Source organism: Cryptosporidium parvum, chromosome 4 (genome assembly GCF_000165345.1).
Source record: "Cryptosporidium parvum Iowa II chromosome 4, whole genome shotgun sequence".
In the NCBI taxonomy this organism is placed as follows: domain Eukaryota; phylum Apicomplexa; class Conoidasida; order Eucoccidiorida; family Cryptosporidiidae; genus Cryptosporidium; species Cryptosporidium parvum.
Window position 1 is genome coordinate 1,070,064 of NC_006983.1, and position 24,672 is coordinate 1,094,735.

The following is a 24,672-nucleotide window of genomic DNA, read 5'->3' on the forward strand; positions in this document are numbered from 1 at the left end:
TACTAAAGAAGAAATGCAGTTTATTTCATGTAATATTTGATATGAATAATACAAAATAAATGACTTATATTAGAGGAATATGGCTTTTTGGTAATGCAATAAAAGAAGGTATACTTGAATTAATTTTGAGTAAAAGGTTTAAATCTGTTGAAAATAGGGTCAAAAAACTTTTAGAAGAAGAATATGTGGACATTCCTAATGATAAGGATATATTAGAATGGTTTAAATTTAGAGTATTGTGCGAAAATGTGGCTGAATTTACTGCAGCAAAGCTACCAAGTATATTTAAAAAAAGTTCATCCGGAGTATTTACCATTGATAATTTGAAAACTTCAACTATTAATGAAAAAGATCAAGTAGATCAGAAAACTATAATAAATATTTCAGAAAATAATTTAATTCACTATATGAATGTAAGTGAAGGAAAATATTTGTGGCCATTTATGTACTCCTACAGTAATGGATATTTTATTTTAATATTAATTTCATTGGAAACCAGTATTTCAGAAGATCCAGAAATCCTAAGAATTTATAAAAAAGGCTCTAGAAATCGTATAAATGATTTGGACAATTTAACATTAAAGTTGGTGGAATTTAGGGTAGGAATTCAATTACTTGAGGACTTATTTGAATTACTTGGAATAAACCAGGAAGGAGAAATGCTAGAAGTTAGTCATATTCTCGAAGTTTGGAGAATATTTATGCCATTTGGATGCCCAATGATGGATAAAAAAGAGGTAAAAGATTTAATTTCAATTTCAGAAAACAAAGGTATACCAAACTATTTGGCAAGCCTACTTAAAGATAACTCAATAGAGTCCTCAAAGATACAAGAAAAATTAAAATCTATTAATAATGAACAGAATCAGGAAAATAAGAAAAACGAGTCAATACTACATGGAAGCTTTTATCTAGATTCTATTAGCAAGTTGTCCAATGAGGAAGAGCAACAATTAATACAGGAAATGGATGCAACTTTGAGCCTGAATGATGAATATATTCCAATAATTCCCAGCAATATTCCAAATAATCAAATAATCTTTGGAGAAATGTTAAATATTGGAATTGGGAAACTTTCTTTTAAAGCGAAAAGTTCAAACGATCAATCTTCTTTAAACTACTCAATGAAATTCACTCTTATTGAAACAATATGCTGCTTTGCAAAGAAACATCCAATGATTACTCAAATTGAAAATGGAGATTCAATAACAGAAGGAGAAGACTCTATGTCTAACTTTATTAAGAAAATTGGAGATCCATATGCGAGCTTCACTTCTGGAGCTCTGGAGTTTTTTGGAAAGCTCCCAAATTCTGTTTCAATATCCTGTAATGTCATTCTTCCGTGGCAAAAAGTGACTTTAGAATCAAATTATGAGAATGATCAAGAAGTAATTTATATTCAACCCTACATTTCTGTTAAAGATAATATTTCATGCACTAAATTAAATGATGAATTATTTGATTCAAACCAAAAAACCTTTACTCCTATTAGGCATAATTCCGAGATTTATATGCCTTCAAATGAATCATCTACTCCTATATCTAGATTCAAATTAAGTTGGAATAGCTCTCAAAGCAATTCTTCAAAAATTTTTACTTATTGGTATCCATATGAATTGGATATCCCAATTAAAGGCTATTTTACTATTTCTCCAGAATCTAAAGAACCTATCAAACAAATTACCCAGTCTCAAGGTCACTTTAGACCTATTTTAACTCATTCATTCCAAATGGAATATTGTCTTTGTTTTGACCCTGCAATTGTAAAAGGAATGCAAGTTTGTCAAGTCTCAATCCCACTCTTACCAGGAACCCTGGAAAGTATCAACAATAGTGGGAACAACAGCAGCTTTAGTAAACAAAATATACCAAGCGTAATGATATTTAGTCATACCCTTAAATCTAGTATGGGTCAAATAATCATCTCAAATGACAAGAAACACATTATTTGGACCATCAACAACCCCAAAGAAGTTCTTGGAAAGAACGGACTCAATAAGAAATTTTCATTCATCCAATTAAGAATGTATGGTAGTATTAAGCTTAGAATAATATATAAGGAAAATAAATATAATAGGACTGGGAACAACTTTTCATCACTTCAAGGGCAAGCTTTTAATTCTCCAGCAATTAACTCATATTTGCTAAATATTGGCCTTGAAACAGGAATTCCAAGCTATTCACAAAAGTTCCTTGAGAAAATAAATTCTAATAAATATAACGAATTTTTATATTCTGCTCCTGATCCTTTTGGGGCCGGTATACAGCCATTTCTAAATTGTCCAATTAAAGAAATAGATCCTATTTGGTTGATTGAACTTCATCCTAAAATTGCCAAGTTCTCTGAGAATTCTAAAAAACTTACTCAGAAGGAAATCTATTCGAACTTGGTTGAGCTTATTTTTCCCTATTCGCTCTTAAACTTTACAGTATGCTCAACTGAGACAACTTATAGAGGAGTTAATATACCTCCCAGTTTTATAAATATTAATCCCAAAGCTCTACAATTTGAACAACCTGAAATTTATTCAAATTCTGGAAAATACATTATTTGGAGAAATACTTAATTATAAATTAATCTAAAAAAAAACGGAATTAGTAAACGAAGTAATAATTATTTATATATTTACTTTAGTTAAATTAATTATTAATTTTTACACCACACTTTATAATGTTTATTTGTTATTTGTAATTTTCAAATTTCAAGTAATTTATTTATTAAACCTGTAAAAATATATGAAGGATCAACAAAACCTTAGTTATAAACACTAGTAGGCTAGATTTTGCCAGTATTAGATCATAAATAAAAATCTTTAAATTCTAAATATAATTAAATTTGCTTTGTTTTATACTATACAAATTAATATTTAAAAACAAAATATGAAAATATCAATTCGAATTATTTCATTTTTAAGCTCAATCCTTTTGTTAAATGGAATAGAATCACTTAAATTTAATGAAGAATATATCAGAAAGAACACAAAATCTAACATTAAGCTTGATAATATCCAAGAATCTCCACTTTTAGAATGTACTGATGCTTTAAATAGTTGGTCTTATTTTGCAAAAATGACTGTAAAAAAATTATTGGACGATGAATTCAAAAAGGATGAGTATATTTTCTTCCTTGAAACTTTAATTCCTCAAATTTCTACAATTGATGAGAGCTTTAATCAATGTAGAACGGAACTATTAAAATACAATATATCAACAAAAAATGAAACGAGCCAATTTAAATTAGAAATGAAATCCAAAGGTGAGAAAGAAATGGTATTCAATACAAAAAAATCAGTAAAGGAAGTTTTAAAAAGAATAGAAGAACTTAACAAAAGAAATGGTGATATAAATGATGCTAAAAAATTAATATTAAACTTTGATTCAAGAAATATTTGTACTGAATGTAATATATTTTCATCTCAAATGGCTCTTATTAGTGTTATTAAAAGATTGAGATTAATTTACAATTCTTATATTACAGAGCTTGAAAGTAATATTGACCCTAATATACTTGAAGAGATAGAAAAATCTGAAAATAAGACCATGAAAGAAAACTGATCTTCAATATTATGTTAAGTATAAATGGAAAAAAAGAATAAATGATTAAAGTAATAAAGCATTATATTCAATAATGTTATCTAATGTTATCAAATCTAATCAAATATATATGTAACTTCAGGCTTTCCATTAAACTTAACACTTGAAGTAGCAGCTTTGGCAGACGATGAAGAAACTGAAGATATTCTAGAATTTGCTGAAGAATAAAGTCTATGAATACTATTATCTTTGGATTTTTGCTCGAAATATTCTCTTAGAATTGGATTACTAGATTTGTTTGATCTATTATTAAAACTAGTAATCTTTACGTTCTTTGGTTTGAATAGTGGATTATGCGTATTAAATATCGGAGTACTTTCTAAAATATTAATACTACGCTTTGAAGAGGTATTGTTTTTACTAGAATATGAACCGCTATGAAGTGATAAAGTTCTTCTATTTGCTTTGTTCAATTCAGTATTAGTGGCTCTTTTAACTTTAGAAACTCCAATAGATTTAGATCTCTTCAATATATGAGTTTTAAACTTCTTCTCTGCATCTTCTTGATTTCTTATGAAGAAGTCTCTATAGTTCTCATTACTTTCCTTCTTACAAAGAATTTGTTCATTATTGCTATATCTTACTTTAACTGCAGTTTCCCAAAGTGTATCCCAAGTCTGCCCAGCATCGTTACCAAACATGTTCTGTATTCCTAAATTATTCTTTTCTGCTGCAAGAAGTTCATAGCAAGTAGATCCTTTGAATATTAAATAGATTAAGTTCTTTGATAAATTCTTTTCTTCCAAACATGTAATAGAGTTTCTGATTGTTCTTAGTTTGTTCACGCAGATAGTTACTAATGATGGAATATTTTTTTTTACTAGAAAGTGATTCTCTAAGAAGTCCTTTACATGAAAGTCTTGAATTATTACTCATTTCTATACTATTTAATGCAAATTAGTCATTCACAATTAGTATAATTAAATTACAAAATGTAGTTCTGTAAAGGTTTAATTCTATTCAATAATCTAGTATTGTATATAGGACAAAATATTTTTTCCATTCATTAAGCCCTGGCAATTCCTAAGGAAAACTACTCATAACTCTACACTTTTGTTTAAAGGACTAATTAAATTCTAAATATTCCCGCCAACAGATAATTTATTCATTCCCTCTATTGCATGCAATTTAATGGAGAGATTAAAAAATCAGACCCTAATTCGATAATCGAGAATTTTGAATATTTAAATTAATAGCTTAAGTACCTCAATTTTTAACATTTGCAATAATTAAGTATTTTATCTCGATATATTTAGAGATACAAGCAATTAACTTATTTTTCACTGTTTAGAGTGTTAAATGTCAATTACTAAGTTATAATCAAACTTTTTTTTTTAAATAAGTCATAAACACAATATAAGATTTATTTTAAAGAATGATAACTATCACAATATTAATTTTGAATGTGATTGTTCTTGTGCTTGTGTTAGTTTTGTTAGTACTTGCAGTTAAGAAAAATTAGGAAACAAACAAACAGAAGGAAAACATAACAAAATAAACATTAAGCTCAAACTTTAGAATAACAATCAAAGAAATTGAAGCAACTCAATATTTTCAGTCAATCCTTGTTGATATAGATCGTCAAACTTAATCTTTTCGTCACTTCTTGTTTTGTTTCATAATTAATTGAAATACCAATATTCAAATTTATAATTTTGGAAGCCAATACTTATATTCAACTTAATTATAATTTGTCTTCAGCTCAAGCCATGCTTTCTCTGATAAATCTTATTCTAAGGCTGAAAAGAAAGTGGAAAACAAAGATAATGTAACATTATTAATTATATTGAACAACCTTCATTTTGAAGATAAATGGAGTATATCCTTAGTAAAAGCATTTCTGACAGCTTCATTATTAGAAAGAAGTGCATTTTGAATTTCAGTTTGTAATTCTTCTTCATTCATTAGACCAAGATGATACTGCCTAACGAAATTTAAAAGTGAAAAATATGAATCTCTAGGAAGTACTTGGCTAATTCTATTCCAAACCCCACTTTTGCTAACTGAGGATTGAACTATATCACTACGAGGGGAATTTCCAGATCCCGTTTTTTGGTGACTACTAATTAATCCTCCGATATCCTCTGTACAGTTTTCGAAGCATAATTCGCTATTATTAATTGTAATAAAGTTGCTTGGATGATGAATTGCTTCAGTAACTAATAGATGTGGGATTTCTTTAATTTCAACATTTTCACATTGTTCTGATAATAGAGATCTGTTGTCATCTTTATCATGATTTAACTCATCGTTTCTTTTTTTACCATATTCATGATTAGAACAAGAAACATCTCCATATTTAGCAAGACACCTCTCCAATTTAGCAAGTGATAATTCTTGTTCTCCTTTTATTTCTGAAATTTCTAGATAAAACTCTTCTAATTTACTATCTCTACTTCTATTTTGTGTCTCTAGTGCATCTAAAATGTTACAAAGCTCATTTTTTTCTGTTTTTAATGCATTTAGCTGCTTATTTGTAATATCAAGCTTGCTTTTTAAATCTTGGATTTTTTTATCTCTAGAAGTTATTTCATATTTGAGATTCCTAATCTGCTCTTCATATTCTCCCACCAAGCTTCTAAATGCCTGATCTGATAACTTTAAAGCTCTCTCTTGAAGAGAGTACCAGTCATTTGTTTCTTTTACTGGATTGTTCATATAGTATTAAACTGCAAAAAACTATTACTCTAGTTTGAAAACCTAGAATATACTTTAGTGTAAAAAAAATTCAAGGGAAAAATTATTTACCAAAGCTTAATATTAATTTATTCCAAAATTTTGTGTGTATTATTATTTATTTTTATCATTGGATTTTAATGTGTGACATTTTATTTTCATGGAAATTACGTGGTCATTTTAAGTAGATAAATAAATTATTAAAATATTTCTATATAATAATAATAAATTAATAAGATAATATAATTTGAGTTAGTTTCTTTTTTAAAGTCTAATTAGGTATTTCTATTCAACATCTTACTTAATGCTATTTTCAGTATAATTTTTTAGAATAAAAATTTCTATTAAATATAAGAGATTTTGCCTATGCTAAAGCCTCTTAACCTTTTTCTGGCCAACATTTTTATCAGTTTCAAGCTCTTGGGATCTTCTATTTACACTTCCTTCTTCACAGCTGTTTTCGTTTTCTTTCCCTAAAATGTGAATTTTTTTTGCTCCATTAGAATCTGTGGAACAAACTTGTGTTGGAGTGCTGATTTGGTTTCTTACCAAAGTAATTATATTTGCAAGAGACGATGAAGATGATGAGGATGAGGAAGAAGAGGAAGATGATGAAGAATCTTTTAATAACTTACTTTCATCTCGGAATTTAAATGAGTCATTCCCTGGTATATATTTCGGCTTTGAGCTTGCAAACCTTTCAGGATAATAAGCTCTAAGTGAAATGATTGGTCCATTACTTTTGTTTGATTCGTTTTTATTTTGAGATTCTTGAGAATCTTTTCTGTTAATAAGAATACTACTGCTGCTCCTGCTATTATTACTATTCCCACTTACGAACCCAATTTTTGACGTAAGATCAGACGAAGAGTTAAAGCCTGCCCCGTTGGCACTGCTTGAAGAATATAAATTCTGTCCAGATTCAATGTTAGTTGCATTTTTTGCATCACCATATATATGTAGTTTTCCAGTATTGGGGACACTTTGAGAATTTTTGGGTAAATTTGAGTCTGGAGCATTTTCATCAGAGTCAAAAAGTGGAGAAGATTGAATTACTAAATCTGTCTCTTTAATTAGGTTGACCGAATTATTGTAATCAATATTACCTTTATAATTAACATTTTGAGAATTATTATTGTTTATGTTTGAGCTTAATTCATTATTAGGAAGGCTTTGTTCTTCATTCTCCAGTATTTCAATGATACTATTTTCGTCATCTGATGATTGACTGTATTGTGGGCCGCTAAATACAGAGCTCATGCTATTATTATGGTCCAAGTTATTTCTTTGAACAATGGTTTCTCTTGGGATTCTATAATTTGAAATATTTAAATTGGTTTGGATACTTTGTCTGCCGGTGTTATTAATTCTAGTATTTTCATGTAAATTACTATTTCTACCTCTCCTTTGGTTATTATTGTTATTACTGCTCGATCTTATAATTTCCGAACTGCTCCTACTTCTAGAGGTGCCAAAAATTGAATTAGAGGCTGAATCTTCGTGAAAAGCATATCTAGTCAAATCAACATATTCCGAAGAAAATGCTGAAGATATATTAATAGCACCCTCGAGCATTTCTAATATACTAGTTCCTGTGGCTGATCTTTCACTCCTTGAATTATCTCTTCTGGAGACTCCACTTCGAGTGCGTCTATCAGTCCTTGTTCTTCTACTTCTGCTGGATCTACTTGTCCTACTTGATTGTGCATTTGAATTAGTTCTGCCTCTATTTCTATTTGGACTGCTCCCTTCACTCGACTCAGCTTCTTCAAATATTACATTCAAATTTGACCTGCCTCTTCTCCGATTACTATTTCTATTAGAAGTTAATATCCTTCTTCTTTCTGAGAGAGCAATGTTATCATTCAATGATGATGTTGAAGAGTCGCTATCTACTGAAACTACTCGAATTGTAGTTGTACTTATTGACAAATTTCTTGTTGTTAGGTTTGGCTCGGTATTATGACTTGATGGCCTTCTCTCTCTATTGGATCTTAAAGAACTATTACTCCTTGTAGATCTTGTGTTTGTACCTGATGATCTGGTTGAACGACCAGTTCTAGAAGATCTTGTTGTCATTCTATGTTCAAAATTAACTTCTGAGCCTAAATCTAAAACGAAATCGTGGTCATCATCTACAATAAAATCTGTATCTAGGTTGCTGTTATTTGCTCTGCTTGTATTGTTTCTTCTATTGTTTGTTCTCCTTCTTCTACCTCTTATGCACCTTGGACAAAACCACTCTCCACTTGGAACACTATCTAAAGGGGGATCCAAACAATATGTATGGTAACCCCTATCACACCTGTCACAAAGCAATAATACTTCTTCATGATCATTTAATCTGCAAACTTCACATGCAAAATCAGCAAATGGATCTTCGTCCATTTCGTTACAGTTCAATTTCTTCATTTCTACAGGAATAACCATTACTGGTATAGACAATTCACCTGGAATAACATTAAAAGCATTAATGTGATCAAATTCTCTTTTACATAAGGGGCACTGAGTAGCAACATCAGACCATTGCTTAATACAGACAAAACAGAAAATGTGTTTGCATACACTCAATCCTCCTATTAATAACTCTTCCTTTTTTTCTTTGCAGAGAGTTTCATTAGCAGTTTCTACATTTAAAAGAGAACAAGTATTATCTTCAAGCTTTTTTCCATAATTCAAGGCTTTAATATCATTGTTATTTGATTCACCAGTACTTTCTTGCTCCTCTCCTTTATTTTTACAATTCAATAAATCTTGAAGGGTCATTAAGCATATTGCACACTCAATGGTATTGGCTTCTGATAAATTATTTTCTATAGGAGTTTCAGACTTAGTTTGATTAATACTTTCTTTATCATCTATATTTATACTTGCTCTTTTTGAACTTAAACCTTTTGGGGTTTCTAAGCCATAATTTTCACTCCTTAAGGCACTATTTTGCCTACAGTTGTATACAACTCTTCTTAAAGAAGAGTGAGTCTTTCCAGAAATGTTTTCAGGGGACATTAAAATAGATTGACTAATATTTATATTTTCATTCTGGTTCTCAACACCATGTATACTATTCCTTTCAATGTCTTCATTGTTAACATCATATTCAAAAAGACTTTCTATTTCATTTGAATTCAGTAAAACATCGTCAATCACATCAAAGTCATCCATCATTAGCATATAAACAATCTTACTTATTCTTAATCCTTCAGTCCGAGTAATAACAAAATTATCTTACACATCTACATGCAGCCCATAAAATAAATAAATACTTCAACCTTTTCAAATTAATTTATATACTGCTATAGCTAAACCACTTTGTAATTCTAAACAACACACCCACACTAATTAACTCATAAGAATGGTTGATTTTTCCTCGTCTTATCTTTAATGTTTTTGAGATTTATTTACTTTGAAATTTGTTTAGTTTTTTTTTTCTTTCCCATGTTGAGGATGCTAAAGCATTTTCCCGCCAAAACTTGGCTTACTGAATTTGTAAATGTCAAAAAATTGGAATTGACAAAAGGATCAGACAAATTCAGATTTAGTCGAATTTTTAATTTTTAGGGACTAAAATATCAGAAAACCTGTTATAATTTTTGATTAGACGTATCTATTAGTTTAGATTGAAGTTAATGTTTCAAATACTATTTAAAAGGAACTGGTAATTAATTAATAAATATTAAAATTCGTAATAAAAAAATGGACTCAGACTCTCAGGAAAGTAAGCCAAGCAGAAGAAAGGTTCTTCAGAGGCAAAATCAGGAAGTTAAGGCTTTAAAAGAGCAATGGAAGAAAGCCCTTGCTAGCTGTAATAAAAAGGGATCTAAAAAGGAGCTTGATAAAGAATATCAATCAAAGATGGAGGCACTACAACTATCTCATAAGATGGAACTAATGAAACTTTCTGGTGAAGGCAATTTAGAAAATGAAGAAGACTCTGTGGAGCAATCTTCTGAAAATAATAGGAATATTGATGACTCCAATACAAATAAACTCAGTTTAGTGGAAAAACTTCAAACTATGGATGAAGTACCATCATTATATTCCAATGCAACCTTTCAAGTGACTAAGAGTGAAAAGCGAAAAAAGAAAAGGCAAAAAGAACTTGAACAGAAGTATATGAAAAGTCTGGAAGAATGCGCACTAAACAGTAAGTTTATTTGAAAAGCATTTATCTAAACAATTTTCAATACTTATTTCTATTACTTCCAATGAAAAATAGATGATAGAAAAGGCGAAATTGAACTTGAAGTAATAAATAAAAAGCTTAAGGAAAATAATCTGAAAATTTTTAATATTAGTGCAGATGGAAACTGTCTTTTTGGGTAAGTTTATGACTTCCTTATCCTATAATTTAATATACACTATTTTAGCTCTATTAAACACCAACTAGAAATAAAAAAAAAAGGATTATACTCAATTAAAGAACTGAGATGCATTGCAGTTGACTATATTGAATCAAATAGAAAGACTATGGAACCTTTTGTTCTAGCCTCAGTTGAGAATACAGATATAACATTTGAAGAATACTGCGATAATATAAGAAATACCAATGAATGGGGAGGTGAGGTTGAATTAGTTGCTCTTTCTAACTCTCTGGAAGTTCCAATTACAGTTATTAGAGCATTAAATCACAGAAATGAATCATATGGTGAGCAATTCTATGAAGAATATGAAGATGATGAAGAAAATAGCGTTAAAGAAAATACTTTATATATAGTTTACCATATTCATCTTTTCGCAAATGGACCCCACTATAACTCAACTATTAGTATTTAATTTAAGATTAGCTTTCAATGCCTTGTTATAATTTTTTTCATTTATTTTGCATGCATTTTTCTCTACCACTGCTTTCCCCCCCAAATTGATTCTTTATTCATCTTTCTTATGAAATGTATCAAAAAAAAAATTTGCATCAGGCATTATTAAGTAATCAAAATCTATATGTTAACAAGTGAAGAAATTTATCTAATTTAATATTCTCTATTTCCTTTCATATTATTTCTAATATTTTTAATTGCACTAATTTGTTTCAAAAGCCTTTAAAGTAATTTCTGATTATTAGTTTCCCGCCAAAACTATAATATTTGCATTTTCAAAAGCTATTAAAATAATCAATGATATCTCATCAATTCAAATTCAAAATTTACACTACATTTACATTTTGATAACACATTTTTGAGTTATTGAGAAGTTGAATTATATTCTATGTCTATGATAGAATGAAACAAAGTTGTAATTGTTTTTATGAATATTCTTTCTTTTCATGGATTAATGACTATATTAAAGGCACTAAGGGGTATAAGGCAATACTAGAAAGAAATAATAATATCTTTGAACCAAGCTTCTCATTATCATTCTCAAAAAACTCTGATTTAAATGAAGTTGTTTCGGATTTTCAGAAAAATTTACTATTTCAATATAAATACAGATTAGATGAAAATGAAAAAAGCTTCAATATCGGCCAAGGGCTTATAAAAACATTTTGGAATGAATTCATTTTTTGTTTGGCTCTCAAAGCATTAATGGTAGTTTTGACAACCTACCTAAACATTACCTTGAAAAGTTTTATGGAAGTAGTTAATCCATCGAGCAAACTAATACAATGTTTGATTTTAATTGGTTTACAAACTTTTAAGATATTTCTAGACTCTCATACCAACTTTTTAATAGCAAAAATGTCATTAAATATTCAAACATTTATAATTAGAGCTGCATTTGAAGATCTATCTAGAACTAATTTTACTCGTACTTTGACCAAGCGAACACAAAATGAATTAAAAAATACACCAAACATTCACAACTTAATATTTGGTGATTTAAATTCTTTGGAATCTTTGATGCAAGCATTTATTGAGCTTATTATATCACCAATTAAAATTATCGGGGTTTGGGTATTGCTTCAAAGGAATATGGGTTTTTCTGCAAATTTATCAGTATTGGCCTATATAATATTATACTTGATAAGTCTAACTCTACAAGTAGTTGGCTCATTATACAAAATAAAGTTTATGAAATTCAGAGATGTAAGAATTCTTAAATGCCATGAATATCTTTCTTCTTTACCAATCATCCGCAATCTCTTTTGGGAAGAAGTTGTGTACGAAGATTTAATGTCTGTAAGGAAATTGGAGGTAAAGGCTAACCTAACTAGGTTTCTATATTTAATGGCAGGGACCTTTTTGGAGTATAATGCTCTTTCCATAGCAAAATATATTTTATTTTTTTCATTTATTTACAAATCTTATACTCAATTCTCAAATTCTATTTCTTTTGGAGCTACAGTTACTTCAAGAATTGCTACCCTGCATGCACTAAATATGCTTACAAGTCCAACTAGGAATATTGCTTCAAGTATTGTAGAAGGGATTATATCTTTCAAAAGAATTATTGATTTTTTTGAAAGAAATTCTTATAGCCTATTAATTAATGAAAGTACTGGGAAAAATCAGATTAATTCAATTGAAAGGAAGAAATGCTGTAATAGAAAGGATTTGAAAAAATTCGATCAAGATGAATCGGTGCTATTAAATTTTGAATATTCTAGACCACTTGAATTCGAGGATTTTGAGAAAAAATACTTAATTAATATGTCAAATTTCAACCACTCAATGATAAAATCCAATATTAAAAACTTTAAACTAAAAAATAATGAATTATATATACTTTCAGGTAAATCAGGTTCAGGTAAAACACTCTTAATCAATCAAATCTTAGATCAAATTTATACAATGGAAGGCCAATACGTTAATATTTTTCATTCTTCTCAGAATTTTTGGTTTCCAAAAGGTACAATTCGATCTGTAATACTGTTTGGGAGAGAATACGATAAAAATATTTACGAAAGAGTAATAAAAGCATGTTCACTTGATATGGACTTTGCCATGTGGAAAGACAAAGATTTAAGGCAATTGGATGAGTCTGACCAAACTCTTAGCAATGGTCAAAAGTCAAGAATTAACTTGGCTAGAGCTCTTTATTACTTTCTTTATATACAGAAAACAAATCAGGAAAATAATAAATCTCTGATAATATTAGATGATGTCTTTTCAACATTAGATATCCAAACTTCAATTGAGATATTTGAAAGTTTATTTAAAATAGATGGTGGTATAGTTTCTGAAAAATCTTGTATAGTCACAATTAGCATTGACCATATTTCAATATTGGCCTCTAAAGTTAAGTTTCCAGAGGAAAAAGCTGTTAATATTGTTATTATGGATAAAGGAACAATATCATATAGCGGCTTGCTCCAAACCTACTTAAATGAATTTCCCTATTTGAAAAAAGATCACTATCTTGATTTAAATGATGAATACAACTTTAATGGAAATAACAAAGAAAAAAAATATTATTTGGTTGAGGAACTGCATAATGAAATAGCTATAGATAGTAAAATACCACTTTACGCAAATAATCATGAAGAAACATCAACATTTCAAACAACTAACATCCACTTTTATTCTAAATATATCTACTATTTTGAATATATTGGAAGAATTTACTTTTTAATTTTTTTATTGGTATGCATTTTAAAGATAGGAGTAACGAAATCTATGGATATTTATTTAGCCAGATATTCATCTTTAGGATCGCCAAAAATATTCATTATTCATTATTCTGTTCTATTAATTGTTAAGTTAATATTAGAGTGCTTTACATTTATCTCAGAAGCTTTGTTATCAGCAAAATCTTCTTCAAAAATCCACAACAATTACCTAATTTCATTACTGAAAGCTCCATTAAATTTTTTCTCATATACACCTATTTCAAGAGTTCTAAACAGATTCAACTTGGATTTACTTGTATTAGATGACATATTGGTTCGAAAGATTGTTGGTGTAATGATTCGAATATTTGAACCATTTATACATTTATCTTTGGTATTTCTTACTAACCCTATTATTATTCCATTCTCAATTGCGCATATAGTTTTCATTGTTATTTCATATGGAATGCCTTTATTTCACATTTACAAAGCAACTCAAATGGTTATTTTATCAATTTGTTCAAATTTAAACAATACTTTTTCAGAAACAATACAAGGATGGGAAATTATTAGAGACTTTAAAAATGATGTCTTATATAGAGAAATTTTATGTTCTAATTTGTTAGACATAATTAAAATGAGAATGATGCAAATTTCAGTAATTAAATGGGCATCATTTAGAATACAATTTTTTTCTGGACCCTTGGTTATTTTTTTATATTTGGCTTATTTACTATATTGTATTTTATTTCAAACTAAAAGTTCGGGAATCTTCAATTTGGCTGGAATAGAACTGGGTTATGTAATTTATTTCTACATTACTTTTACTGAAACTTTGAATTTAATATTTATTAAAATTTCCTCTTTAGAAAAAGATATGTGTTCACTAGAAAGAGTAATAGAATACTCAAATAATACATCTAATGAAAATAAACTTATAGAAGACTTGAAGCAGGAAGAAGCCATTTTAGATGAGAAAGTAAATAGTGATTCTAATTTAAAACTAAAATTTACAAACGTAGAGTTATCATATCAAGTTTCAGATTTTACCAGTAATTACAATTACTTGGAATTTAAAGCAATTAAAGACTTTAATCTTGAGCTGAGCCCAAATGAACATATTGGAATTATTGGTAGAACAGGATGTGGAAAGTCAACTTTAATTAAAGGTATTTTAGGGTCATTAATTCCTTCTTCTGGCACAATAAAATTTGGGGAAATTGAAATTTATAACTTATCAAGGAATAAAAGGAGAGAAATAATTGGTATAGTAACTCAAACACCTCTAAAGGTAAATAATTGGTCAATTAGAAAATATTTGGATCCATTTTTTGAACATAATCAAGATACAATTTTACAAGTATTAAAATTTACTGGATTCTACAAAATAATTGCTAATAGAATGCAATTTGACGAAAATCTGGATCTAGTTAGATTATCAGACTATAACCAAGAAAATTGCATCTCTTTGACAGATTTTCATTTAAAATATTTGAACTTTGTCAGGCTATTATTGAATAGGAAGAAATACAAAATCATTTTATTAGACGAGCCTACAATAGAAGCACAGATTGAATTGGGAAATGAAGCTCTGAGTCATTGCTATGAGAACTCAAAGCTTGTTCCTATTGAAGAGCTTATCAGAGATTACTTCCAGCATTGCTGTGTTGTAATCGTTTCGCATAATTTTAATGCTTTAAAATATTGCAATAGAATTATTAATCTTAGCTATAAATGCAGGTTAGATATAGAAACAAAAAGTAATTAAAAGTGATTATTCCTGTAAACATGAATAATTGGTCAATAATCAATTTTTTTTAAGATAAAAAACAATGAATTTATTGTTTGTAGTTTTTTTCTAAATTTATCCCTATATTTTCTTATTATTAAATTTGTCCCTCTTTAATTTATTTTACACACACCCGCCAACATAATTTTATATATTTTATAGTGGGATCTTATAAATTAAAGGATAAATTAGTAATATACTAAATTGTAATTAATTTCTTTTATAAGCCTCATAATTTAAACCGGAAGGTGGAAAATTGGAATATAAGCAACTAATTAAGGATCTAATTTTTTTTTCTAAGTATTATTTGGGGTAGCCAAATATGCATATAGAGCTAAAAAATAGAAATATTAAAAATGAGGGTGATTTAGAGAGTAATACAAATGAAACGAAAGAAGACTCGTCCATTGTTGACTCACAAAAATGCGGCTCTTACAAATCATCTTCACTGAATTCAGCAATAATAATTTCAAGCAATTCAAATAATCAAAACTATGGTGAAAAACGAGTAGTTGAAGTTCCACTTAAAGAATCAGAAATATGGATACAAATGCTTATTGGATTTGTAACAGTAGTAAAAGCAACTGTTGGTACAGGAATACTCTTTGCTCCTTTTGCAATTGTTAATTCAGGCTATGTCTTAAGTATTGTAATCATTTTGGTTTATTGGTTATTAAATGTTATTTGCACCATTTTAATGTTTAAATGCGCTGATGAAGTTAATGACACATATTCAGGTATTGCATCTGCAGCGATGGGGAAGACTGGACGAATTCTGGCTGATATTTCAATTACATTTACACAGTTATCATTTTGCGCAGTATTTGTTACTTTTGTAACCAAAGCTATACAAAATGTAATATCTGGCATTCATGATTGTGCGCCTGCGTATATAGAATATGGTACAGCACTAATTACCTTTATTCAGCTCATCGTATACATTCCTATGTCCTGTTTTGGTAGAATTCAGTCATTGGGCCCAGCGATGATTATGGCGAATATTGCACTTCTCATCGGTTTGGTAACAGTATTTGCCTACTCTGCTTTAGAACTTGCATCAAATATTTCAAATAATACTATGGCTAAAATCTCAGATTTCACAGATTTAGAATCAATTGCAGGTTTGGTTGGCACTGCTGCTTTTTTGTGGGTATCTGGTCCTGTTGTAGTATCTTATTATGTTTCAATTGCAGATTACAACGCCAGAAGAAGATTTACCTGGGTATATGTTGTGGCAATAACTTTTGTTTTTATGCTTGCCACATCATTTGCTTTTGTTTCAGCATTTGGATATGGTGAAAATACTTTTTCTACTATTACCTTGAACCTTCCGATTACAGCAGGTGCTATGTCAGGTCAGATATTCTTTGCTATTTCGATTTTACTTTCATTTCCACTAATGATCTTTCCTGTAAAAGAGATTTTCACAAAATATATTGACAATTATTGGAAGAAACATAACAAAAATAAAATTCTGGAATTTATTACACCAGCTGAACAAGTTAGACAACTTAGCATTCAAAAAACTTCGAGTAAATTAAACACTCCAATAACTTCTCAAACCAATTCTCCTGGAAAAGAAAATTTGAGTCCAAATTCCATCAATTCAAAATTAGGCTCAAAAATCCTTCTTAGGCAACCAAGTGGATCAATTTCGTTTACAATTGATAATTCAAATAACAAATTATCAAGTTACTTTGTGAAAGCAGCACCTTCAGCCATTGTAATAATATTGAGCATAATTTGCTGTATGATTGGTTTCTTTCTTATTAACTCACTTGGAAACTTTGTAAATCTTGTTGGAGGTTTATTTTGCGTTCCAATCAGTATTATTCTTCCTGCATTATTTCATCTAACACTATTTAAGCAGCGGATTTCACTTCCTGCATTCATTCTGGATATTTTCCTCATTATTTCTGGAATAATTACGTCAATTGTCGTCATTTGGTACACATTCGTTTCATGGAGCGTTACAAACGAGTCCATATGTAATATTAAGCATTAGCTTAACTATTATTTGACTTAAATATTGACTAACCAATTTAATAATATCTTATTTCATATACTTAATTCTACTGAAATTACTGTACCTCTATTCTAGAACTTCACATTCTAGTAAACAACCTATAAGCCATTTGTGGCAATATCATTTTAATTAAAAATATGGAATTATTTCCCTAAATAATCTTAAAACCAACATTAAAATGGAGAACAAGACAATTAATAATTAAAAATTACATTTTTAATACCTCTTTTAGCCCCTTTTTTTTTTTTTTAAAAAATATCTGATTGTGGAATATTTTTTAACTGCATGTACAATATAATAATTAAAATTAATTGGCGCAAAATTTTCAAACATGTGGGGATTTAACTTGATTTCAGAATCTGTTCGTCAGATTAGAGAAACAAAACTGAAATAAATCCAATCAATTAAAATCGAACTTTTTATTAAATTATTGTTGTGAATTTCAGAACTTTTAAAATGAGTAAAAAGAACGTTTCAATTGTTGTGGCAGCTTCTGTTTTGAGTAGAGGAATAGGAATTAACGGACAATTACCTTGGTCTATATCTGAGGATTTGAAATTTTTTTCAAAGATAACTAGTAATAATTGTGACTCGAATAAGAAGAATGCACTAATTATGGGAAGAAAAACATGGGATTCAATTGGAAGAAGACCTCTTAAAAATAGAAAAATTGTCGTTATTTCCTCTAGCTTACCACAAGATGAAGCCGATCCTAATGTTATTGTATTTAGAAACCTTGAAGATTCAATAAAGAATCTTATGAATGATGACACAATTGAGAATATTTTTGTCTGTGGTGGTGAATCCATATACAGGGATGCTTTAAAGGATAACTTTGTAGATAGAATATACTTAACAAGGGTGGCACTAGAAGATATAGAATTTGACACTTATTTCCCAGAAATACCTGAGACATTCTTACCAGTATATATGTCTCAGACATTCTGTACTAAGAATATCTCTTATGATTTTATGGTTTTTGAAAAACAAGAAAAAAAAACTTTGCAAAATTGTGACCCTGTAAGAGGTCAATTAAAGTCCATAGATGATACTGTTGATCTTCTTGGTGAAATATTTGGGATTAGAAAAATGGGAAATAGACACAAGTTTCCAAAAGAAGAAATCTACAACACTCCAAGTATTCGATTCGGAAGAGAACATTATGAGTTTCAGTACCTAGACCTTCTTTCTAGGGTCTTAGAGAATGGAGCTTATAGAGAAAATAGGACAGGCATTAGTACATATTCAATATTTGGGCAGATGATGAGATTTGATATGAGAGAATCTTTTCCACTTTTGACTACAAAAAAAGTTGCAATCAGGTCCATTTTTGAGGAATTAATATGGTTTATTAAGGGAGATACTAATGGAAATCATTTGATTGAGAAAAAGGTTTATATTTGGTCAGGAAATGGCTCGAAAGAATATTTGGAAAGAATTGGTTTAGGGCATAGAGAGGAGAATGATTTGGGCCCGATCTATGGTTTTCAGTGGAGACATTACAATGGAGAGTACAAAACGATGCATGATGATTATACTGGAGTTGGAGTTGATCAGCTTGCAAAACTTATTGAGACCTTAAAGAATAACCCAAAGGATAGAAGACATATACTAACAGCCTGGAATCCATCTGCTCTATCTCAAATGGCTCTTCCGCCTTGCCATGTGCTTTCTCAGTACTATGTTACCAATGATAATTGTCTTAGTTGTAACCTTTATCAAAGGAGTTGTGACTTGGGATTAGGATCTCCATTTAACATTGCATCCTATGCCATACTTACCATGATGCTTGCTCAAGTTTGTGGTTATGAACCAGGTGAGCTTGCTATTTTTATTGGAGATGCCCATATCTATGAAAATCACCTAACACAATTAAAAGAACAATTAAGCCGCACTCCACGTCCATTTCCGCAACTCAAATTCAAGAGAAAAGTTGAAAATATTGAAGATTTTAAATGGGAAGACATCGAATTAATCGGATATTATCCATATCCCACTATTAAAATGGAGATGGCGGTATAGTCTATTATTTATAAAATATCCATAGTAGTCAGTCGTCAAATTCTATGATTCAATTTCTTCAAGATCTTACTAAGTTTTACTAATGGGTAACTTTATCATTGATTTATTCATTTTTCTAAAAATTATTAATATTGAACTTTGGCTTATTTATCAACTATAAAGCCAACCCAATTTTATACTAATATATTATTGATTATAAAGCTCGTTTTTAAATTATCTAAAAATATGTACATTTTATTAAAAAAATATTCAAATACGCATGAAAAATTAAGTAATTAATGGGATGTTCCTGATTATTAACAGAAAATTTATTCTTTTTCAAATAAAAAATTTTTATGTTCTTAGTCCGATCATATTATCAACTTTTCATTTTAAAAGAATAATCAAATTATTTTTTTTAATTAACTTTGTTGGAATTATTATGGATTAATCTGTAATTAATGATCTAACGTTTTGTACTGTGATTCCTTGTAAATTTGTACTAATAAATGGAAATTAATATTATATCTTTAATTTAAAATATCTAAGCAATTTTAATTTATAATTCAAAAATTACTTTTGAGATAATCGCACACTAAAAATTTTATAAAAAGATTTTATTTAACTTCGTTCACACAGTGAATTGATTTAAATGGAAATAAATTCATTTCAAATTACTATTATTTGTTGAAATGTGGAATATAGATGTACGAAAATTACTTATACTAGTTTCTTATATACTCTTATTTATTTATCAATCGCAAAATAATTTCATTTATGGAAAAGAGTTAAGGAATACAATTGAAAATAGTGAAAATAAAGAACATGCTTCAAATAAGGATGAACCTGATAGAGCAGTTTTTAAAGATCAAGAGTCGCAATTAACTACTTCAAGATATCCAGAATTAAAACATGAAAATGTTCCTGGTATGGTCAAAAAATTAAGCTATAGTGATGGTAGTAGCAGTAGCAAAAATAAGAATAGTAAAAGTAGTGAAAGTAGTAGTAGCAGTGATGGAAGTAGTAGCAGTGATGAGAGTAGTAGTAGCGATGAAGATAGTGATAGCAGTGATAGTAGTGGTGATAGTGATGACAGTAATAGCAGTGGTGAGAGTAGTAGTAGTAGTGATGAAAATAGCAGTGATAGTAGTGGTAGCAGCGGCAGTGAAGCTGAAAGCGAAAACGTTGGTATAATTTCGTGTAGATCGGGACTTGGTGAGGAGCCGAGCACATCTACTGGAATAGGCAGAAAAAGAAAAATGCCATCTTTACAAAAATCTGCAAAAAAAATAAAAAAGCTAGAGAGAGGTGGCCCCTCTCCAATAAAAAAGTCGCATATTAGAAAATTCATTATGAATAATAGATTTACTTTAATATTAGCTGAAATTGAAGTACAGTTGTTTGGCTCAATAAATTTGGCACTTTCAGATTATTGGCTTGTAAAAAATCAACTCGATTCAGAGAAGGAATTAGTTCAAACTTTAATTAGTGTATTTTCTCATGGTGAAAGTTATTTAGAGAAGGAAGCTGAGATACAATTTGTTCAAACTTATTTTATGATTGCTAGGAAAGTAAAATCCATCTTGGTTCCAGGTTATGATGGTAATAAAAGAAGCATTTTTCAACAAATGCAGATATTTAAATTAAACTATAAAAAGATTAAATGTAATAAAATTCAAATAAGTTTTATCATGATTTATTTGATTTTTGAATTTAACGAATACTTTATTTTTAATGGATTTTTACTTTACATATTGCTTTGCTCATTTAATGAGCTAGAAGATATAGAATTTAATCAATCATTAATTATGGTATTGAAAAATCAACATAGTTTGGGATCTAAAATTTCAGCTATTGGAGGAAAAGATTTAACAAAATTTCTTAATGATATAAAAAATATTTTTACAGAACATTCAAAGTATGAAATTCAAGCAATGAGTAGATTTCAAAATATAAGGTTTCCTATAAATTTTAATTCCTTCAATGCTGAAGAGTTTGGGCTTAATTTTTGTCTTATATTACTTGAATTGCATATACTAAATGAAAATAAACTTAGTGAACTACAAATTTTTCTATTCTTTGGATCAAGATTTAGTTCTTCTTCTTTAGTTCTATTGGCTAATGATATTTACAAGTTAGCAAAGCAAAATTCAATTACTAGTACAGATATCATAGCATCTATTCTATTTGACAGTGATACATTTAATAGAATTAAGAAAAGAGTTTTAGCATTGCATAATCTTGATCTTAAAAATTTTAAGAAACAATTTAATCAGTGTCTTCAAGCTAAAGAAGGATATAATGAACTTCTTGGAATACGTAGGAATACAGATATTCAAGAAAAAAGCTTAAAAAAATCGACTGCTCAAGAGCGAATAAATTTAAATTTGAAATATCCATTTTTAAATTTATTTTAACAATCTATTAAATTTTACAGAAATTTAATCAAAATTTACTTGAACTGTTCAAGTTAATATTTTTCTTAAAAATATATATTTTTTATATAAAACAAGTTAATTTATTTTTATTTTTCTTTTTTTTCTTTTATTGCTATTCGCAAACTAAGTAATATTATATTATACCCTTATTTAGTTATTTTTTTCTTTCATAGTTAATAATACAATTAATAGTCAACTAAAATATATATGTAAATATTAAAAAAACAAAAAGTCAAATAAGTGTAACTAAATATTAGAAACTGTTAAATTTCTAAATTATATTTAAAAATATTATATTATTTTAAAATTATTTCTATACACTCTTCTCATGATTTGTTTATAATTCTTTTATAAACAAGAGAAAAAACTTTAGATCCCGATTAATCTAAAAATATGTTGTGTTTGATAATAATAATAATAATAATATTATTATTATTATTACTTACTATTATTGTTGGTATTAATATAATATTGCATAAATATAACTTTTTTATACAAAAATTTCTTTTATAAAACGGGAACTAATATTAAAAATGGTAGCATTGCTATTTTTTCACACAAAATAATTAGAAAAAAGATTAAAAAAAATAAACAAGCAAATATATTTCAATTAATATATTATCGTTATCATTATTATTATTGATAAATAAATTTATTTATAAATTTATTAAATTAAAATTCAGAGAAAAAAGGTTTTTGTAATATATATATAATATTTTAATTGCACACATCGTTTGAGAAAACTTTTAATACAAAATAATGAAAGCCATAAAACTATGTTTCATAGTTCTATTATCAATCATTTTACTACATTCTTTTGACTTTGTTAGATCTGAAGCACCTAATGAATTCACCTTAGAAGAGCAAGATGAACCAACCACTAGTACTAGTACGGGACTATCTATCTTAGAAGAAACGAGAGTTAAATTATTATCTGAAGAATTTATTATTTTAGAAATGGAGTTCTTTGATCTGCAACTGAAAAATTTGCTTGGTAGTGAGTTCTGGTTAGATTTACATAAAATGGAGCACTACAAAGATATAATTCGTGCTATTTTAAAATATTGGAAACATTTTAGTGATCCAAATCACAAAATACATCAAGAAAACGTAGTAAGATTTTATGTAAGTAACCAAAAAGAAATGAGAAAAGACTTACTGAGTGATTATAGTCGTTATCGTGAGTCTTCAGCAGCTATGGTAACAAAATTTGTAAAAAATGTAACTAAATACAGCTGTTATAGAATGAAGAACACATTAGTATTATTCTATTTAATATTTAGTAGTGAGCCAGAATACTTGGTTTCAGCATTTCTTCTATATTTGTTAATATGTTCATTTAGAGAGTTGGCATTCAGTTCATTTTCAACTAGTTTTGTAAAAGTAATGAAAAATGAAGATCAATTAGGATCAAAAATGATTGTTTTAGGTGGATCACTTGTTTCAAGGTTAATATTTAGCATCCAAAGAGTATGTTTCCAATATAATAAAGTACAATATCCTATTTCTGCTGAAAATCAAATGATTAGAAACCCAATCAATACTCAAACATTTATTCTTGAAGAATTTGGATTGCAATTTTGTTTATCACTATTGGAACTCGCAGCAAATGAAGAAGTTATAATTGATTTTAAATATCTATTACTATTTTTTGGATCAAGAATGGAGCTTGCTGCAGAGGTGTTACTTGCATTCGATATTTTGAAAGAGGCTATTAGATTAGCAACTTACCTAACAGAAGCTATTTCATTGTTATTGAATGATAATAATGCATTTCAAACTATAGTAACAAAGATAATGGATTTATATGGAATTAATATTTGGGATATAAAGAAAAGATTCAATGAATGCATTCTGGTCAAAGAGAAATATCCTGTATTAAATGGAATTGTGAGTACCACAGATTATCAAAAAAAAGCAAGAAAAAGATCAAGAAGCCGTACAGAAAAATCAAAGATTAGTTTGAGATCTAAATATTCATTTTTTTAATTTTATTTAATTTATGTGATAAACAAAATTGTTCTAAAAATCATATTACTTAAGCAAGTTTTAGAATAAAAATTAAATATCTTTTCAATTTAAAAAAAACTTGAATTTGACCAATGAGATAAAATCAGGAATTATTTATCGGGAATTTTACTTTAGCGATTAATATTTTGAATTGGTTAAATAGTTCCATAAATTAAACATAATTTGGAGAAATAGACATGATAAAAAAAATACGTGATTTCATAATAATTAATAATTTATAAAAAAAAAACTTACTATTGAGCTATTTATTACGTTATTTATTAATATTTAAAATTACAGACCTAAAATGTTATACTTGAATTAATTAATTTAATAATTTCATTTAATAAATGCTAAAATATAACTGAAAAGTAATTAATTTTATTTTAACTTTAAAATATATTCTAGTTTTTGTAAGAAACAATGAATATAATTAGAAAAATATCAAGAATAGTTGTAAATACTAAATTAAAATCGCAATGATCTAATTAGCAGTATTAAGCTTAATAGAAAATAATAACAGTACCAGAAAGTAATAATAGAAATAATGTTACTTTAACTTTGTTTTAGTGACAAAGGCATAATATATTATTTATAAACGAATAATAAATTAACATTCAATAGCAGAATATTATCAGAGCCAAAGTAATTGAAC

The 24,672-nt window shown here is 28.2% G+C and overlaps 12 protein-coding genes across 12 annotated transcripts; 9 read left to right on the top strand and 3 right to left on the bottom strand.

The window, feature by feature from the left end:
- Positions 1 to 59: 59 nt before the first annotated feature.
- Positions 60 to 2,567, top strand: cgd4_4370 (hypothetical protein; the record flags this gene model as incomplete). Its single annotated transcript, XM_625452.1, has 1 exon — positions 60 to 2,567. The coding sequence occupies one exon, from the start codon at positions 60 to 62 to the stop codon at positions 2,565 to 2,567; it is 2,508 nt and encodes an 835-aa protein (XP_625452.1).
- A 313-nt stretch (positions 2,568 to 2,880) lies between these two features.
- Positions 2,881 to 3,555, top strand: cgd4_4380 (hypothetical protein, signal peptide; the record flags this gene model as incomplete). The annotated part of the gene is made up of 1 exon (XM_625453.1): positions 2,881 to 3,555. The coding sequence occupies one exon, from the start codon at positions 2,881 to 2,883 to the stop codon at positions 3,553 to 3,555; it is 675 nt and encodes a 224-aa protein (XP_625453.1).
- A 95-nt stretch (positions 3,556 to 3,650) lies between these two features.
- cgd4_4390 (hypothetical protein) lies at positions 3,651 to 4,235 on the bottom strand (the record flags this gene model as incomplete). The annotated part of the gene is made up of 1 exon (XM_625454.1): positions 3,651 to 4,235. The coding sequence occupies one exon, from the start codon at positions 4,233 to 4,235 to the stop codon at positions 3,651 to 3,653; it is 585 nt and encodes a 194-aa protein (XP_625454.1).
- Positions 4,236 to 5,391: 1,156 nt separating this feature from the next.
- cgd4_4400 (hypothetical protein) lies at positions 5,392 to 6,252 on the bottom strand (the record flags this gene model as incomplete). Its single annotated transcript, XM_625455.1, has 1 exon — positions 5,392 to 6,252. The coding sequence occupies one exon, from the start codon at positions 6,250 to 6,252 to the stop codon at positions 5,392 to 5,394; it is 861 nt and encodes a 286-aa protein (XP_625455.1).
- A 387-nt stretch (positions 6,253 to 6,639) lies between these two features.
- cgd4_4410 (2x PHD domain containing protein) lies at positions 6,640 to 9,441 on the bottom strand (the record flags this gene model as incomplete). The annotated part of the gene is made up of 1 exon (XM_625456.1): positions 6,640 to 9,441. One exon carries the CDS (start codon positions 9,439 to 9,441, stop codon positions 6,640 to 6,642), a length of 2,802 nt encoding a protein of 933 aa, XP_625456.1.
- Positions 9,442 to 9,963: 522 nt separating this feature from the next.
- On the top strand, positions 9,964 to 10,428 carry cgd4_4420 (hypothetical protein; the record flags this gene model as incomplete). Its single annotated transcript, XM_625457.1, has 1 exon — positions 9,964 to 10,428. The coding sequence occupies one exon, from the start codon at positions 9,964 to 9,966 to the stop codon at positions 10,426 to 10,428; it is 465 nt and encodes a 154-aa protein (XP_625457.1).
- Positions 10,429 to 10,617: 189 nt separating this feature from the next.
- Positions 10,618 to 11,043, top strand: cgd4_4430 (OTU like cysteine protease; the record flags this gene model as incomplete). Its single annotated transcript, XM_625458.1, has 1 exon — positions 10,618 to 11,043. A coding segment is annotated over one exon (426 nt), but the record flags the coding sequence as incomplete, so codon positions are not given.
- Positions 11,044 to 11,486: 443 nt separating this feature from the next.
- Positions 11,487 to 15,521, top strand: cgd4_4440 (hypothetical protein; the record flags this gene model as incomplete). Its single annotated transcript, XM_001388050.1, has 1 exon — positions 11,487 to 15,521. The coding sequence occupies one exon, from the start codon at positions 11,487 to 11,489 to the stop codon at positions 15,519 to 15,521; it is 4,035 nt and encodes a 1,344-aa protein (XP_001388087.1).
- Positions 15,522 to 15,864: 343 nt separating this feature from the next.
- On the top strand, positions 15,865 to 17,547 carry cgd4_4450 (possible transporter with 11 transmembrane domains; the record flags this gene model as incomplete). Its single annotated transcript, XM_625459.1, has 1 exon — positions 15,865 to 17,547. The coding sequence occupies one exon, from the start codon at positions 15,865 to 15,867 to the stop codon at positions 17,545 to 17,547; it is 1,683 nt and encodes a 560-aa protein (XP_625459.1).
- Positions 17,548 to 17,994: 447 nt separating this feature from the next.
- cgd4_4460 (dihydrofolate reductase-thymidylate synthase) lies at positions 17,995 to 19,590 on the top strand (the record flags this gene model as incomplete). Its single annotated transcript, XM_625460.1, has 1 exon — positions 17,995 to 19,590. A coding segment is annotated over one exon (1,596 nt), but the record flags the coding sequence as incomplete, so codon positions are not given.
- Positions 19,591 to 20,231: 641 nt separating this feature from the next.
- Positions 20,232 to 21,986, top strand: cgd4_4470 (putative secreted, membrane-associated protein; the record flags this gene model as incomplete). Its single annotated transcript, XM_625461.1, has 1 exon — positions 20,232 to 21,986. A coding segment is annotated over one exon (1,755 nt), but the record flags the coding sequence as incomplete, so codon positions are not given.
- Positions 21,987 to 22,766: 780 nt separating this feature from the next.
- cgd4_4480 (putative secreted, membrane-associated protein) lies at positions 22,767 to 23,996 on the top strand (the record flags this gene model as incomplete). The annotated part of the gene is made up of 1 exon (XM_625462.1): positions 22,767 to 23,996. The coding sequence occupies one exon, from the start codon at positions 22,767 to 22,769 to the stop codon at positions 23,994 to 23,996; it is 1,230 nt and encodes a 409-aa protein (XP_625462.1).
- Positions 23,997 to 24,672: the final 676 nt, after the last annotated feature.